General features: G+C 43.8%; 5 protein-coding genes across 5 annotated transcripts; 3 read left to right on the forward strand and 2 right to left on the reverse strand.

Moving 5' to 3' along the window:
* Positions 1 to 1,907: 1,907 nt before the first annotated feature.
* On the reverse strand, positions 1,908 to 3,857 carry EAE98_005071 (uncharacterized protein; the record flags this gene model as incomplete). Its single annotated transcript, XM_038952692.1, has 1 exon — positions 1,908 to 3,857. The coding sequence occupies one exon, from the start codon at positions 3,855 to 3,857 to the stop codon at positions 1,908 to 1,910; it is 1,950 nt and encodes a 649-aa protein (XP_038811342.1).
* Positions 3,858 to 4,679: 822 nt separating this feature from the next.
* On the forward strand, positions 4,680 to 5,789 carry EAE98_005072 (uncharacterized protein; the record flags this gene model as incomplete). Its single annotated transcript, XM_038952693.1, has 1 exon — positions 4,680 to 5,789. The coding sequence occupies one exon, from the start codon at positions 4,680 to 4,682 to the stop codon at positions 5,787 to 5,789; it is 1,110 nt and encodes a 369-aa protein (XP_038811343.1).
* A 280-nt stretch (positions 5,790 to 6,069) lies between these two features.
* On the reverse strand, positions 6,070 to 8,812 carry EAE98_005073 (uncharacterized protein). Its single transcript, XM_038952694.1, has 3 exons — positions 7,764 to 8,812; positions 6,307 to 7,713; positions 6,070 to 6,241 (listed from the first exon to the last, which is right to left on the reverse strand). The coding sequence occupies exons 1-2, from the start codon at positions 8,596 to 8,598 to the stop codon at positions 6,434 to 6,436; spliced, it is 2,115 nt and encodes a 704-aa protein (XP_038811344.1). The 5' UTR covers positions 8,599 to 8,812; the 3' UTR covers positions 6,070 to 6,241; positions 6,307 to 6,433.
* A 402-nt stretch (positions 8,813 to 9,214) lies between these two features.
* EAE98_005074 (uncharacterized protein) lies at positions 9,215 to 11,023 on the forward strand (the record flags this gene model as incomplete). The annotated part of the gene is made up of 1 exon (XM_038952695.1): positions 9,215 to 11,023. The coding sequence occupies one exon, from the start codon at positions 9,215 to 9,217 to the stop codon at positions 11,021 to 11,023; it is 1,809 nt and encodes a 602-aa protein (XP_038811345.1).
* Positions 11,024 to 12,366: 1,343 nt separating this feature from the next.
* EAE98_005075 (uncharacterized protein) lies at positions 12,367 to 14,534 on the forward strand (the record flags this gene model as incomplete). Its single annotated transcript, XM_038952696.1, has 3 exons — positions 12,367 to 13,290; positions 13,354 to 13,437; positions 13,494 to 14,534. 3 exons carry the CDS (start codon positions 12,367 to 12,369, stop codon positions 14,532 to 14,534), a joined length of 2,049 nt encoding a protein of 682 aa, XP_038811346.1.
* Between the last annotated feature and the right edge of the window lie 1,674 nt (positions 14,535 to 16,208).

Below are 16,208 nucleotides of genomic sequence, written 5' to 3' on the forward strand. Positions count from 1 at the left end.
TTGTGTGTGAAATCTGAAGGACCCTGCAGCGGAAAAGTTCATAGGCGGAGGAAGGATTCAGTGGGTGGCTGGCGCGAAGTTGGTTACACTTTTGGGAATGCAACGGGACGAGTGAGATGGTGAGGAGAAAGAAATTTTGTGGGACGTGTTCCGATGTTGTGGATTTAAAGTGGTTTGGTGGATTTCATGGAGTGAACTCAATGAACTGGAGTAACGGAGTCATCAACAAACGTGTGTATTTGGTTCCACTATGGGTCAATGAGTTCCAACTTTCTCTTTCATAGAGACTAACAAAGCACCTATTTTCTCACACCCCCAATCCCCAGTTCCGAGGATAAAGCGTTGACATGGACGCTAATGACTTTCATGGAGAAGCACGACTCGTATTTAGGTTCTTTATCCGAATCGATAGGCGATAGCGTATCATTGTAGACAAACGAGCACTTTTTATTGGAATCAAACGCAGGCAAATGCTACCTCATCTTGATGTGTATTCACCCGTTACGTATACGAAAGGAGGGATTAAGAATGAAGAGAATGAAAGAAAGAAATATCATTTTGTTGCAGCCTTGAACCCTGATTTGTTGTCTAGTTTTTCCGATCATCCCTACTGGTGAAACGCGGAAAGATGGAGGAATTGGGTGGAGAATGGAGACAACTGTGGTGGAGATGCTGGGTCCTCCACAACCTTGAACTTGCATTCAACTTTCCCAATCACAGACCACCAAATCACGAGTTTGAAAACTCCGAAGAACGTGACTGGGTTCATTAATAAGTATCCCGGGAAATCGTCTCATATCATCTCGCGATTTGCTGTGGTGACAATATTCGGGACTGCAGAGCATGATGCATCGCTCGCAGCAGCATGAGTGTCTCTTTGACCCGCGGGTTTTATTGGCAATATCCGAATTCAAGCTACTAACTTGAAATCGGTGTCCTACTCGGTGCGAAGTGGTGTCGATCACAATCATGTGCCAAGGATGTTTATCCTCAAATGGTGAAAACCCAAACAAACATCGTTTTTTGTTATCGTCAGTTGTCCACCCATAGAAGTGGTTGAAGTTGAGACACACTTGTGTCAGAAACTCAAGATAAGACGAGGAGCGGTCTATGATGACAAAATGGGGGCAACTCTGTATCCCATTATTCGTTCGGGCGGGAAAATCGGCATAGATGAGTACGAACAGAGTATCAGAGCTCTAAGGCATCACTGATTACAATATCTTTGCCCGGAAAACTCTCCTGAAGTAGCAATTGTGGCAGGGACAGCGTCGAAAGTTGGAGAGTGAGAAAGGAATGGACGATTTGATTACGGCGGAGAAAGGGTGGAGAATAAGCTAGCAAAATGAGAGTATGAGGTCATTATCTGACTCCATATTGTCCTCGCATTTATTGATCAGGGAGGGATTACGCGATGGATTCGTGGAGGTCATCACGACAGCTTCGTAATCTAAAACAAATCTTGTCCCGCGAAATTAAAGATTGAACAAGATATAATTCTTACAATCTCGGAACTTCAGAAGAGACTTTTAGCCATCGTGAAGTAGAGTCAGTGGTGAGTATAGTCGGAAGGTGTTGCCGTGTCAGTCTATGTCGTACAATTGATCTGGCTCTTTCCCCTTTGACTTGTCAGATGCAAGTGATCGAGTTGATCACTTCTATACACAGCAACTGTCAACAAACAAACCGATGATCCTATTGAAGGGACTAACCTGCACGAAACCCTAATTATGGATCGCAGGGAAAGCAAAACTGGAAATTATCGGTACCACAACAGAAGTCGATTATATTGAATGACAAAGCTAAAAGGGTGAAGGCTTTGAGCTTCAAATATTTACCCTACTAAACTCGAAAGGGTAGGAAGTTTGTGATATGCTCTTTGGTTCTATCATAGGTGATGCATCACGTTATTTTCCTGCCCTTGAGTCCCTTTGATCCTCAGAACCACCTCCACCGCGCATCAACTTCTCGGCCAATGCCTTCGCTTTCTCCCTTGCCGCCAAATTCTCTCTCTCAATAGTGCTTTCTGTTGCATGGCATCTATATTTCCCTTCCCGTATGGCTCTTTTCTCCTGCAACTTTCTGAACTCCTCTTGATCTGCTCTCTGATTAAATGAGAGAGTCTTTCCCATTGAAGACATATTATCCTCTTTGGAATCAGTAGGTTTATCAGCCCACGCAATACCCTTACCTTTCCCTTTTCCATCCCGCCTCAGAATACCTTTTGGCGAAGCTTGCTCATCCATTTTTGCAGTTTCGACTTCTCCTTGATATTTTGATTTTTCCCTCTCAAACTTGGCGTGGGCTGCTTCGCGTTGCGTACGAATTTTCCATTGAGCTGGACTTTCACTTGGCAGTAGACGAGAATCTCGAATGGCTGATACGGGGAAAACAACGGGTAGATGTTCAAGCTTTGGGTTCGGTTTTCGCTGAGGTTGTGTTACTTTTGGGACTAAGGGAGACATCGGAGGTATTTGGAGATTTTCTCTCGGCCGATAGACGAAAGGTCGGTCCTTTTCTTCTTGTGTCGATCGGAAAGCCTGCGGTGGACCATTCTTTTCCGGTGTGTGATTGCCACCATAAAGTTTTTCACGACGAGGAGGTTCCGGTAAGCCACCACTATGAGCCTGTGGATTAACTCTCGCCCTTGGAAGTGCTTGTTTCATATGCGCCTGGAATGGCGGTGAAGTCCCTTCTGTGTAGGCTGGCCTTCCTCTCTCCTCTGATACTGATAGCTCATGTGCGTAACCATTTTCACCACGGCTCCTAGACTCTGGTCCGTTTCTTGCCGAATGTGGTGATGCGTGTTCTGGTCTGGCATATGTTAGGGGACTCTCATCTCGAAGTCGCGAATACTTATTCTTGCTGTTATATACCACTTCTGTCGTGTTTTCCCAAGCCCGATCTCCATTCACAAAGTCTCTGAACTGTTCTGCACCCTTCAGTACCATCTCTTCAGCAGTTGCGATAGCTCGATTGACACCTTTCAGAAGATTCTTCCGCGTACTTTCGTCATCTTGCCTTATTGCTCTTCGATGGCCTTCGCTTGCCACCCATTCTTTGTTCAATTTTCTTCTAGCTTCAGCTAGTTGTCTTGTTCCCGTAGGTATCTGTGGCGATCTTCTTCTCCGATTTGATGTAGTTTTTCGATACTGTCTCCCGCTTTCGCCGTTTATGATATCAATAAGCGACTGTCGGAGAGAATCTTCGTCATGCCGGATATCATGCTCAATCCTCTCATCCATTGCATTTCCTGACAAAACTCCTCCAGTCCCCGGGACGTTCTTTGGATATTGCAAATCGGTGATGACTACCTTATCACTACCATCAGCACCAGGTACTATATCGTACTTGATCTCTGCTTTGTTTTCTCTATAATCTCTTAGCGCTCGATCTTGCCATCGAGCATCGGCTTGCTCTTTTGCAGCTCGACGACGACCTTCCATTTCCAAGGTTTCTTTTTCACGTTGAAGATCTCGCAATTTCATCTTCGTGTCTCGCCAATGTGTATATTCTCTCGATTTTGATGCTTCGCGCTTCAATGACGTTTTTGAGTTTTTGGGAAGAGGGCTCTTTATGTCAAGAACAGCGTTGCGTAATGAAGACAGGCCCTCTTGTGGTGAGTTGGCAGGAGTTTGAAATCCTGGATCTTTTATGACTGGACTGGGACCACGCTCAAATATTGCACCTTCCTCTAGTGTAAGACCAGTAACATGTATTCTTAGCTCAGATGGTGTGTTTGCATCAGTGTTGTATTCAAAAATTTGCGCAAGCAGCTTTTGCCGCAACTCCTGAGCGGCTGGTGTCGTGCTACTTGGAGCACCCGCTGATGCTTTGGCGATGGATGTGTCATTCATCATGATGAATTCCGTAATTGCAAAGTAGTATGAGACGGCTAATCGTACGAAAAGTTCACTCGAGCAAGATAGGCTCCCTGAAACAAAGTACACATGATGCCAAATGTTTACTGAAATATGTACACCTGCCAGTTGCTACGGCAAATTATCTACAATTATTATACACGGATTGAAAGTAATCACAGCATTTGTGATTGGATTCATTGAAATTGTTGCTACTAAATTTAACAATGATTCAGTGGTGCTACTGTCGTATAGTGTTGTACTAGCAAACTTTAATTATGACTATAAAAGTTTGTTTGGCGTTCTCGGATGATTACGCCCATTTCATAGTGGTAGTTTGTACGATGAAGAAAAGCAAAAACATGGAAACTTTTTGCGTTAAACCTTTTGTTTCCTCTCAAGAAAGAGTGACTGACTAATTTCAACAGTATGTCTTCTCTTTCGGGATGAAAGAAGAGACCTATATTGCCATCAGCTCAATCCTTTGCCATCAGATCCAACAGTGCATGCATAAAAGGTTTCATTGTTTCACTGTAGAGAATGGTTGCAAGCTGTCTTTTGTTAAAGTAAAGCCAAGGAGAAAGAAGATGTGATTGCCTTCCATATCTCTGTCTTAATAATAATGAAGATTTCACTTGATGAATCACCCATGAGAAAGAGAATGCTCTCTCATCTCCTTACCACAGAGTCATGCAAGGAGTTTGAAAGAAAATTAGCTCTTTATGATGCCTCAACCATATCCTAATATAAACATGGTGGAATATCTCGTCTCATCCTCAATCTTCTGCCATCAATCTAAAATCGATGACATTTCCGATCATGTCATCAAGTAGTTCCAATGCTGTCAATGCTGCACTCGCGGCTGGAATTGCTGCTCTGGCAGCAGCAGCAGCCACCCAGACTGATATACAAAACGCCGCTTTGCGAGCCAATCCTTTGCCGTCCCGAAGAAATGAAACGCGTGCCGTCCTCAAGAAACTCACAGAATTGACACTCCAACTTTCCCTAATGGATTTGGATTTGGATCAAAATGTAGTTGAAGCTGACCCACTAATCACTTTCACCCCTCCAACTATCCCTACGCCAGTAATGCAAGCACGCTCACCCGCCTTTGAACGCCCATACCAGATACGTCAATTTCGACCTCCATTCGACGTCTCAATTCATTCAGTCAGCGGCCCCGTTCCACCCGAACGCGGAGGTACACAATGGACGCCTGCACGCAGCAACGCCTCACATGACGAAATAGCTGCTGCCGAGAACTGGGAGAAGCGAAAGCAGATCCTCTATCACTTCTACGCCTATAATTATTTCGACACCCTTGCCGATTTTCCTGCGGCGGAAATTGCACTTAGAAATGCGTCTTCAGCTCGACCCGATCCGAAGATCCAACCACGTCCGCATTCTAAGAAAGCCAGTTTGGATCTGCTCAATCTCACAGATTCTGATTTCAATTTCTTGAATCATACTTCAGAACGGATGGCCAATATCGCGCATGATACACACTACAGGCTTGCTAACTACCTGAAGCACATGCGTAGCGAACTCATTGAGCCCACCACAAATCCATCTATCAATCTGATTATCCCATCTACCAACCATCGTGAGGATTTGTTATTCAAAATCTTCGAGTACAATAAAGATCGTCATCCACGCGCAAGATTAATGATGCGATTTTTGACGGATGCGGATGTGAAGTTTCTGGATAGTTTGAATACATGGTTGATGCCACGAGGGAGCGATGGACGGGTCGGAAGTACAGAGAGAATAATATCTGGAGTTTCTGATTTTGCGGAGGAGCGTGCTCGCAGCGATAGATCGAATAGCCAGTTCGATGAGAAAGTTGAAGAGTGTTTGCGTTTGCATAGATGCTCCGAAAAACCTACGCATACTGTTTATCGTGGTCTTCCGCGTTTCGAGGAGGTTTAGGGGATGGTTGACGGAGAACCCACGAGGAGCATTCACTTCTGGCAATGTACTGCGTTGAGTTCGGTCGTGAATATTGGCGATTTAGTGCTTAACTAGGGTCAGACAATTTACAAGTAGAATTTAAACGATTGGTCTTCACTGTCCAAATTGTCAAGCACATTGTAGAAAACCCTGACAATTTGACGGACAACACTAAGTTGAGAAAAAGTTTAGGTGTACCACACGTAAATGCAAATCTGAAAAGGTAGTGCATCATCACATTCGTACCGGCAGGAATTGATTTGGAACCAGAAGTCTAATTAGGAACGAAAAAGCAAGCATAGTACGAAGAAATATCGATACGTGCGTTTGCATATAAATGCCATATGAACAGCCGGGGAGCTTGGATTCTCAGGTACGAAACAATATGTAGCATCGATTTTGGTGATTTCTTCCACGTTGTCTCTTTATGCCTATTTCACAATCACGTCAGCAATACAGAGGGTCGCATATCGACATAAAAACACAAGTTTCATACATTTGTGTCACTAATTCAAATTAGCACTATCTCGCTTATGCGCCATGTGCTCCCGATATACCCAAACCTAATGCTAATGTAACCAATTCCAATCCACCAAATCAATGCAATAACAAAGAATTCCAACTTATGACCCGCTCGGACCCGCTTCCTCATCATTGTCCTTCCCATCTCTTGGCTTTCCTCTTAGAAATTCTCCAAGTGTATTACTTAGACTCCGAGCTCTGGTTTTTATTGAACGGTTGAATGATTCACGTTCTTCTATCTCTTGTGCTGCTTCATTATCCTTTAGAGGTGCATCAATATCCTCCTCATCAGGCGCGCTTTCACTTGCTTGTATAAGTCTTTGGGACACCGATTTTGATCTTCGAAGATCGGGCTGCCGTCTAGAAGATTTGCTGCGAGGGGAATCAACTCCACGTCTTAATGAATCTGCTATTACCACACTTAATCCTCCGGATAAGGGTGATAACAATGGACCAGGAAGCATGCGAGATAATGAATAACTTGTTGGCGTCATTGGTCGCTCGGCTTGGGGTGGTGAGGGTCCATTTTGTTGACTTTGAGGAGTGTGAAAATGAGATTGCGTATTATTTCTAGTGGGAAGTGGCCGTATAGGAGAGGATGATTGAGCCTCGGAAGGCAGTACCGGGGATGAAATGCTGGATTGAATCCCTGGATGTTTTGGTGTTTGTAGGAAATTTTCATTTGAATCCAGCCATGGATTTGAGATTAGGGGACTTTCCTCATTTGTAGGTCGATCACCAGACAGATCCGAAGTACGCACCCGTACTACTGGATGTCGTGACGAAGATCTTTGTGGTGTTTGTGGTCGTGATGGTGAAATTACAAAGCTAACATGTGATGACCTCCGCGATTCTTGGATTGCTTCTTCGTCGACTGACCCGTCACTAGCATGGGTGAGACTCGGCCTTGACTTCGATTGAAGACTAGACCGTTTCCGTGTTTCGTTGCGAAATGGAACTTCGTCGCTGGTGGGTTCCTGGGTGGAGAGTCTAATCCTTTCTTCCTCACCTTCAACATCTGCTTCACTAATGTTCTCATCATCGTGCGATGGCCTACCGCTGGTAATGAGCCAAACCCCGAAGAATGTCAACATACAGCCACCGATAAATTTTACTGCATTCTCGCTTGTGACTTTTTCGAAATCACGATAGAGAATTGCGCTGCCAGTAATGACTGATAACGTGAAGATGACGAATTGTACAGGGATAACTTGAGTCGAATCGAAGCGTTGAAGAGCCCGGTTGACATATCTAACCTGCATAATGGCGGTAGCAACCAGCACGAGCAGAAGAGCATATGTAACCGGTGTTGTCAACGCTCTCCAAAGAGTAGAAGAAAGCATCGATGATACACCCTTTGTTGAAAGTGCTGTATAGCCTCCTAAATAATGATAAGTTGAGTGAAACCGGCATATAACAATGATAACTCACCAAACAATCCAACAAGCCCAAGATCAACCAATATTGTTTTCTTGCCATATCTCGGGCTTGCCCACATCAAGATCGCAATCAACAATACTGTGATACCCATATATATTTCAAACTCAGTTGTAGTAATAGCACCCCAAATCTCATGAGGACCAAATTTCTTTTCTTCTTGCTTGGCACTCAAGACGACAGTAACAGCACCTGCAACAGCAACTACCACTCCCCAGAAGTCCCTGAGTCTGAATTGTTCCTTGAGCATGATCGGAGCTATCACGCAGTTCGATATCAGAGCGACGACACCCAAAGGAGAAACGATTGATGCGGGCGCAAAGCCATATGCCAAAAAGTTTCCAAGCTCTCCAATAGTCATTAAAACAATCCCTCCCCACCAGTATGGAGACCGCAAGTATGTAGATTTTTCATCCCCATCATCGTCCTCTGTGCAAGTCGAAGATTGAGAGTTTTGGGAGTGAAATGATCGTCGTAAGGGTTCCTCTTCACCACCTTCATAGTTCTCTTCGACAATTCTAGTCCTATCTGCTCCCGCTGTTCCAATGGTTCCATACCCCCCCGCAGATTTTGAAATGGCCTTCAGCCTCTCTTTCCTTCGTATCTCCCCCTCATGTAACCTTATATGTGCATATCGTTGTATGTTCAGGGCGAAAGATATGAGAATATTGCCCACTATTGCAGTGACGATTCCAATCAGCGATGACCAACGCTGGATCTGAGAGTCGCCCCTAATATATACATTTGATTCAAATGGTATAGGCTGCGGTATCGGTGTAGTGAGAAAGGATATGGTATCCGCATTAAGTTTCGCCGTCGATAAATACATGGCAGCGTGTAGCGTCTTATTGAAGCTATCCCGATGATGATGATTTCACCCCACTCATAGTGTACGTACAGGGGCGGCCGAGTCGGATGAAGATCTAAACTTTGTTCGCCGAAAATGAAAATGGTATGAATATTTTTCTGATATTAAACATACACAACAATGAGTAGTATTAGGGGAGATGGTTGAATTTAAAGGGCGGGTTTGATTGTTGCATGAATTATTAAATTTTCTTTTCTTGATATCATTTGAAGCGCGCCTTTCCAGATTATAATGATACCTAATGCCTGCTTGCCTTTTGTGGTACTGCGGCGAGAGCGGGAAACGGGTTTTCGCGTATCTACGAGTCTACCTAGCTCGAGCCTAGTAGGAACGACCCGCAAGAAGCTCTGTTCCCCAGGCAAGTGTTCATTTCAATCTTCACGATAACAAAGCTTCAAGGTTTCAACGTGCACACCTGGTCAGAGTCCTCACTCATGTTTATTTACAGCAATTGATATCTTATAACCATATCTCAAGTACCCACCGTCTTCCTCTGCCCTGCCACTCTCTAAAGATAACCACAAACAATACCTACCTGGATATCACAGGCAACCTGCGAGGAGGGACCATTTGAACAATGAGCGACGACGAAGATTTCCAAATTGAAGGCCCGGAACTAGCAGAGGATGATCCCATGAGAGCGTTCTTACCAGCGTCCTTTGGTAAGAAGTCAAAAGAGGCAGATGTAGCCGCGCAAATCGATAGAACAAGACGACCAGCAGAAAGGAAGGCCGAGGCGCCAAAGGTGGCTACTGAGGAGGTTGGACAAGAAGTTGGACAACAGAAGCTCGCGTCAGAGCCAGCGTCTAAAGATTGGGGCTCTGATGAAGATGATGAGGATTCCGATAGCGATGGGGGCTCTAACGACGATGATGAATATCCAACTTCTCACGAATTGATACTGAAAACCCACGAACGCGCGGTTACTACCACCGCACTTGATCCTTCAGGTTCGCGACTCATAACTGGTTCGAGCGATTGTACCCTCAAGTTTCACGATTTTGCTTCCATGACCCCAACAACTCTTCGATCTTTCAAAAGCGTGGACCCAAATTATTCAAAAACATCAGCAAACTCCGAAACCCATCCGATAAATCATGTTGAATTCAATCCACATGCCGGAGGTACCTTTCTCTGTATATCCGCTCATCCGCAAGCGAAATTAATGAACCGAGACGGAGATATTATCGGAGAGTTCGTAAAAGGAGACATGTATCTGAGAGATATGAATAATACGAAGGGGCATATTTCGGAAATTACTACAGGTACATGGAGTCCGATGGATAAGAATATCTGCGTTACAGCCGGTACGGATAGTACTTTACGAATTTGGGATGTAAATGTCAGAAGATGTCAGAAAGAAGTTATCGTCCACAAATCCAAGGCTTCAGGATCAGCAGGAAGGACAAGAATGACTGCCGTTGTTTGGGGAGGCCCAGCACAAGGTGGAAACAATCTGTTAGTCTCTGCAGCTCTGGATGGAAGCTTAGTGATGTGGGGTGGCAATGGACCATATGCAAGACCAACAGCTGAAATCAGAGACGCCCACACTCCGGATACATGGACGGGTGGTATTGATATCAGTCCCGATGGCCGAATGGTTGTTACACGAGGTGGTGACAATCTGATCAAACTTTGGGACATTAGAAAGTTCAAAACTCCCATTGTGACAGCCTCACACCCCTCAACATCAGATGTCTATTCGGTTACTAATATCAAATATTCACCTAATGGTGCCAATATCATCACTGGTTCCGCATCGGGTCATCTACATATCTTAAACTCGGGCAATCTTAAACCAGAACTAGTTACCCCAGTAACACCTGGATCTCCACTTATAACAGTTCAATGGCATCCAAAACTCAACCAAATCGTTACTGGATCTGCAAATTCCGAGGTTCATGTTCTATACAATCCGAACACATCTGTTCGAGGTGCCGTTGACGTAATGTCTCGTGCACCAAAGAAACGCCATGTTGACGATGACCCCAACTTTACAACAGATCAATCTGCTGGTATGTCAGGGGATAGCATCGTTACTCCAGGTGGTGTCATGTCTAATATATCGGCCACATCATTCTCTGCGAGACATCCTACCATAGGCTTGACTGCCTCAGGTCGTTCTCGAGATCCACGCCGACCTAATCTACCACTGGTCACACCTTTTGCGAAAAGTCAACCGGATGAGAAACATATTAATGAAAGTATCACACTGAGTAGCATGCGTGATGAGGATCCCAGAGAGGCGTTGTTGAAATATGCTGAGCTTGCTAAGACAGACCCCCTATTCACCAATGCCTGGAAAGATACTCAACCGACAACTCAGTATGCTGAAATAAGTGACGAAGAAGATGAAGGGCCAGACAAGAAAAAACTGAAGAGATGATCAGTTTTATCTATGAGATATCTGCACTACTTCTATAGGGCGAGGAGTACATCAGCGATCAAGGGATTTATTGAGATCATCTAAGACTAAGCAATGTTCCGGCAAGTTTATAATATGATTCCTGATTATATGAAGCAATACTCAAACCAAGTTTCCATCTTTAGATCCCAAACTTACGATGTTTGACCTATCTACACCAGCCCGTCTTTTGAAGGAGCAATCATCGTCGTGCTTTAATTATTCTTTGATATCATCACAGCATACGTGGTGATAGCAAACATCCGGGAAAATTATTCAATCTCCACGTGAGCTCGAGAATAGAATAAGCAAGAGGTAACACGGTTCAATATCTAGTAGGTTCACAGTACTAAATATATACTTTATTCGTCATACATTCTTTCCATTGTGGCTACCGTCATTCTTGTATGCATTTTGCATTGTAATTCTCTTCATTGCCATATAATATTTTGTTTGTTCAAACTCAAGTTTCAATTATCAACTAGTAGTTATCAACTCTCGACTCTCACTCAATCACATATCAAATCGTCCCATTCTGATTCTCGTCCCAAGCATTACTTGACTTGCACTCCCAATGCCCCTCTCCCCCCTCTAAAAAAGTTTTGCTGCTTAGGTATCCGGAGAATGATCCGATGTTTCAGAGAAGACCTTTTTATTGAATTTATGGGAATATTTTGGTGATTATCGAATGGGCATAAGAAGGGTCTCGCGGATCTATTTGCAGGTGTAGGTTTGTTTTTGGATATGGATATGAATGTGGAAAGTTTGAAATGAGGCGTGGAAGGAGAAGAAAAAATTTGGTATGTGGGATGTGAATATTCAATGACTAGAAATCCATGAATCAATCGACACTGGCATCGATATCTCCAATTTACCCCGCCTTGAATCCTGACGTTGGAAGTTGTAGATTGTCACTTCGCTGCGAGGGTTTTGCTCTGTCCTCCCGTTTCATGGTTTAGTATCAAAATTGAAAGCTGAGAATATATTCACTTCTATTGCGGTAGAATGATATATTGACGACGTGTAGCAAGCGATCAGGCAATCCTGGATGCTATACGGGAGCCTGGAAATATCACAATAAAAAAACCACTTCTCCCGCGTCAATAATTGAAACATCCTTTCTGGAGATCGAATTTATATAAACCATTCGGCTTTCGAACTCGGAGAAACCTTCATGCTCAAAATAACTGCTTCTCTTGTTTTGAAGCGCGCAACTCCAAGCAAATAAAACCGGGATTCAAGGTCGTGAACCCCAATCTACATTATTCATAATCATTGAAAGGATAAAGAAATCGAATACAAACAGAAGCCGACCATCTGCCGTTATGGCTACAGAAGATACGGAGATGGGTGGGACTTCTGTTGTGCCTCTGTATGAAGATACTTATCGATGGTTTGGCTTTCCACCATTGCTACCATCACCATCTTCATCTATATCAGAGGTTGCCATAGATACAAATAAGGATCCTTCTTTGGACGAAACTTCAAGCGCCTCAGTTCCATTTGAATCCACAGAATTACTCGCAGATCCGCTAATCTGGAAAAATACGAAGAAGGAAACGAACGGTGACAAGACTCCTCCTAGCTCTATCATGCATCTCTTGACCTTGACAACAATACCTCAACACACGGGAGTTTCTGCGACCAATCACAGCAATATTTCAGGACTTCCAACTGCACCTTCTCAGTCCATTTCTCCAGCTCCCGTTCTAGGAGTCGAATCGCGGAAGAGTGTTCCTGAGAACAAATACCCGAATGGAAATGTGACATCTGAATATGATAAGTTGAGTGCGATTATTGATAGAAATCATGCAGTTCTTTCAACATTACAGCCGTCTTCGTCTCTGCCCTCGCCAATTACGAGCGGTGGTTCAAGTACGAACACGATTAGTTCCAAGGACCAATATCTCGGCCCATTGACAATATCTGGCCGCCCGGGTTTATTTGCGACCTTGCGTAAGAAATCTGCAAATATCACAGGATCCTCTTCCTTTCCGCAAACTGAACAACTTGGCTTGACTTTTGATACAGATATCACCACATGCAAATCACTCGAAGCATCAAAGGCATGGAAAGTAACGAGAGTATGTGAACTGTTGCTCAGGGCTGTTGCAAACATCGAACCTGGTAATGTTGAAGGTCATGTCGAAATTCTCAACTTCTATTTACAAGAGTATCCTTTGCAACGCTTGGTAATTTTAAAGGCTCTTGAAAACGCTGGGCACTATTTTCGCAAATTTTCCAAAGCTGTATGATACATTTCGTTGATTCCTACGACTATTCCATTGCTAACATATATTCTCTTCCTCTAGATGTCTGCCCATTCAAGTAAGTCATACAGAGAGCAGTGTATGCTAAGCGATGTTTTCAAAAAAGAGAACCCGATACCTCCAATCGTAAGTCAAGTCTCACAATCTTCGTCGTTCTTTACCAATACTTAATTCTTCCTCAGATACGTCCTCTGCTACCCTTCGCATCTATAGCAGCCAGCTACGTTAGAAATACTAAGTCTGCTCGTCGAGGGGGAACATCATCACTGCACACCTATCAATACCATTACCACAACGAATTTAAATGCGAAATCAAGCATGAAAATGAAAGTTTCCCGTTGGGTTTCAATCCAATTTTGATGCACACTCTCGGAAAGTGTAGCAGACACCGTCTTCGAAACGAGAGGCATGAGAGACATAAGATACACAAGAAGCAGTTCAAGAAGGGATTGACGCATGTGCATAGGAATCCTATCTTGTCCGAAGAAATCGTCAAGGAATGTGGAGGAGAAACTTATGCAGAGCTGGAAGGCAGAGTCGAGATGGATGATATGAGAAATGCTGCATATTGGGAGATGACCACTCGACAAATTGAGGAGATGCCTACTCGGAAAGATAGACATTCCGTTTTCAAGAAACGTCCGTCTCCATTGAAGGGGGAATTGCCAAAATTAGACGATCATTGGATTCCTGACTCTGTGATGCCATATACGAAGATATCTGGACAAATAATCAAATTCGAATCGGAAATCGTGCGAGCCAGCAAGCGCAATCAGGATACTGATAATGAGGCAGAGGAAGAGGAAAGAAAATTTCATGAATCTCGATGCAAAGCTAGAAAGCTCGATTCTAAGGAATCGGATGCTCGGATGGCTCAATGGGAGAGAGAATACAATGCAGCGAAAAAACAGGTTCGGAAGGAATACGAGGAAGAGATGAAAAAAGAAGAAGAAGAAACGCGAAAAACAACCGAAGAAAAGGAAGCTGAAGAGGAACGGGAACGGCTGTGGGAAGCGCAAGAGAAGAAAACCAGGGAGAAGGAGATTCAGGGAAAGGGAAAGAATGAGCGATTGCGTACGGAGCGAGAGAGTGCAAAGGACCGTGCGAAGGAGGGACGGAGAGAACGCTTGAATTGGGACAATAGGGAGAGGTCTGACTGTCGTGTTACACAAGCATGGATGGATCTGGGTGCTGATATGGCTCGTGTGGGGAGTTGGGATTGAGGCGAGAGTTAGGGAGAAGGAATGTGTCGTATGAAGAAATCCTATTGGGCTGGTGGCGTATGTACCACTATGTCTACAAAACTGGATACTTCGAGGCATACGAATGTTTAGAATGATGGAACTACTTTCTTCTTCATGCCACTTTTTCGAGGTTTAGATGTTGGAGGGAGAACTAGTCGAAGGCACAAGAAGAGCGTCTGGGGCGGACATTGATATGTACCCAAAGTATACCAAGTAACCTTAAGAACGGAAACTCTTCATTTCTACGCTATTCAGAATCTTAAGAGTAGCTTACTTCTACCATACCAAGCAATATTCACCAGCAAATTGAATGATTGTAACACAGATTCTCACAATCAGCAAAGTTGAGCAGTAAGCAAGAAAATAAATGGCGACTTCTTTCTCATAAACCTTACATTCCATCTTTGTCAACCATGTCCAAACTCTCTTATATATGATTTCATTGTCTATTGGAGCTTGTCGTTTATACAGCACTAGGAATGGAGATTGGGCGAGGAAGGTGGAGCAGATTGTTGCACGGATTTTGGAGGAGTCGACGGGGCACTGGATGGGATCTATGTGAGATATTGGGGGATGGCAATGGTGTGAAGGGCCGTTTGAAGATTGATTGGGCTCAGAAGGTTGTGATGGCTAAGATATGCGAGAGTGAAGGTGGAGGTGAAAATGATATTGATGCCCTTAGAGATATGCAAGAGGGGAGGTTATCATGGTGGATGGTGAGGAAGGATTCTAGGGGTACATTTGCAGCAAAAGAAGTACTTGGCGATGCTGATAGTGGTTGTTTGTTCGATCTATATTAAAGTTCCATTTGTGACTAGATTCTTGTCTGTGTGATCAAAAACTTGGAGTGATAGTCTTGATACATATCAAGGTTCCTTAACGTCAAAAAGATTGACGGAAAGAAGCGAATCTGCTTTGTTATCTTGTCCTTTCTTTCATAAAGCGTTGCGGAAGATTGGTAACTGCAATACCATAGTGCTAAAATTCGAGATTTATCCGCTTGCCCGTTTGAGATGAAAGTAGACAAAATGGACACAAAGATGTGACGAACGCATCGCTTAAAAATTGACGATCAATTGGCATGAATTTGTGGTTCTGATAGGTCGGGCTCTTGACCTAGAAGTTTTGTTGCATATCTCATGCTCACCTTCCAGACAATCCTTGAACAGATTTCTAATCTTATCTCTTTTCAGAGCGTCCTCGAGGTTTCATATGTCGGGAAGGATCCCATGATGATATCAATGGTCGGTGAATTCCATGTGTCACCCAAGAAATGTCCAAAAGGTGAAAATAAGACGTGCAACAAACCCCTTTTCCTGTAATCACGTGTATGAGAGAGATACGGAGTAGATTGAACCTCTGGAGTGGTCTCATCTAAGATGTATCATAGTGCAATAGTAGAGTCTTGCTCGATTAGTTTGACCATGTAAAGCAAGACATAAAGAATGAAGACGAGTATGATTACGTCTATAGAAATGCAACAGAAGTTCTCGGGTAAGGTTGAGCGTATAGATGAAGATCACTAGATGGGATCATAGCAAAAGGATATCCAAGATTTCCATCATGTCTCACTCCACCCGTGGCGTTCCTCTACTTTGGGGTATGCGAACGAAAACCCGTCCCAAAACGTTTACTAGCAGAGATGAGATGGAA

The sequence above is a fragment of the Botrytis deweyae genome, assembly GCF_014898535.1.
Source record: "Botrytis deweyae strain B1 chromosome Unknown BDEW_009, whole genome shotgun sequence".
Lineage (NCBI taxonomy): Eukaryota > Fungi > Ascomycota > Leotiomycetes > Helotiales > Sclerotiniaceae > Botrytis > Botrytis deweyae.

Coding starts and splice junctions, on each gene's coding strand:
- EAE98_005073 (XM_038952694.1), bottom strand. CDS start 8,598: ATGTATTTATCGACGGCGAAACTTAATGCGGATACCATATCCTTTCTC. Junction 7,714..7,763: donor TGGGCTTGTTGGATTGTTTG/GTGAGTTATCAT, acceptor ATCATTATTTAG/GAGGCTATACAGCACTTTCA.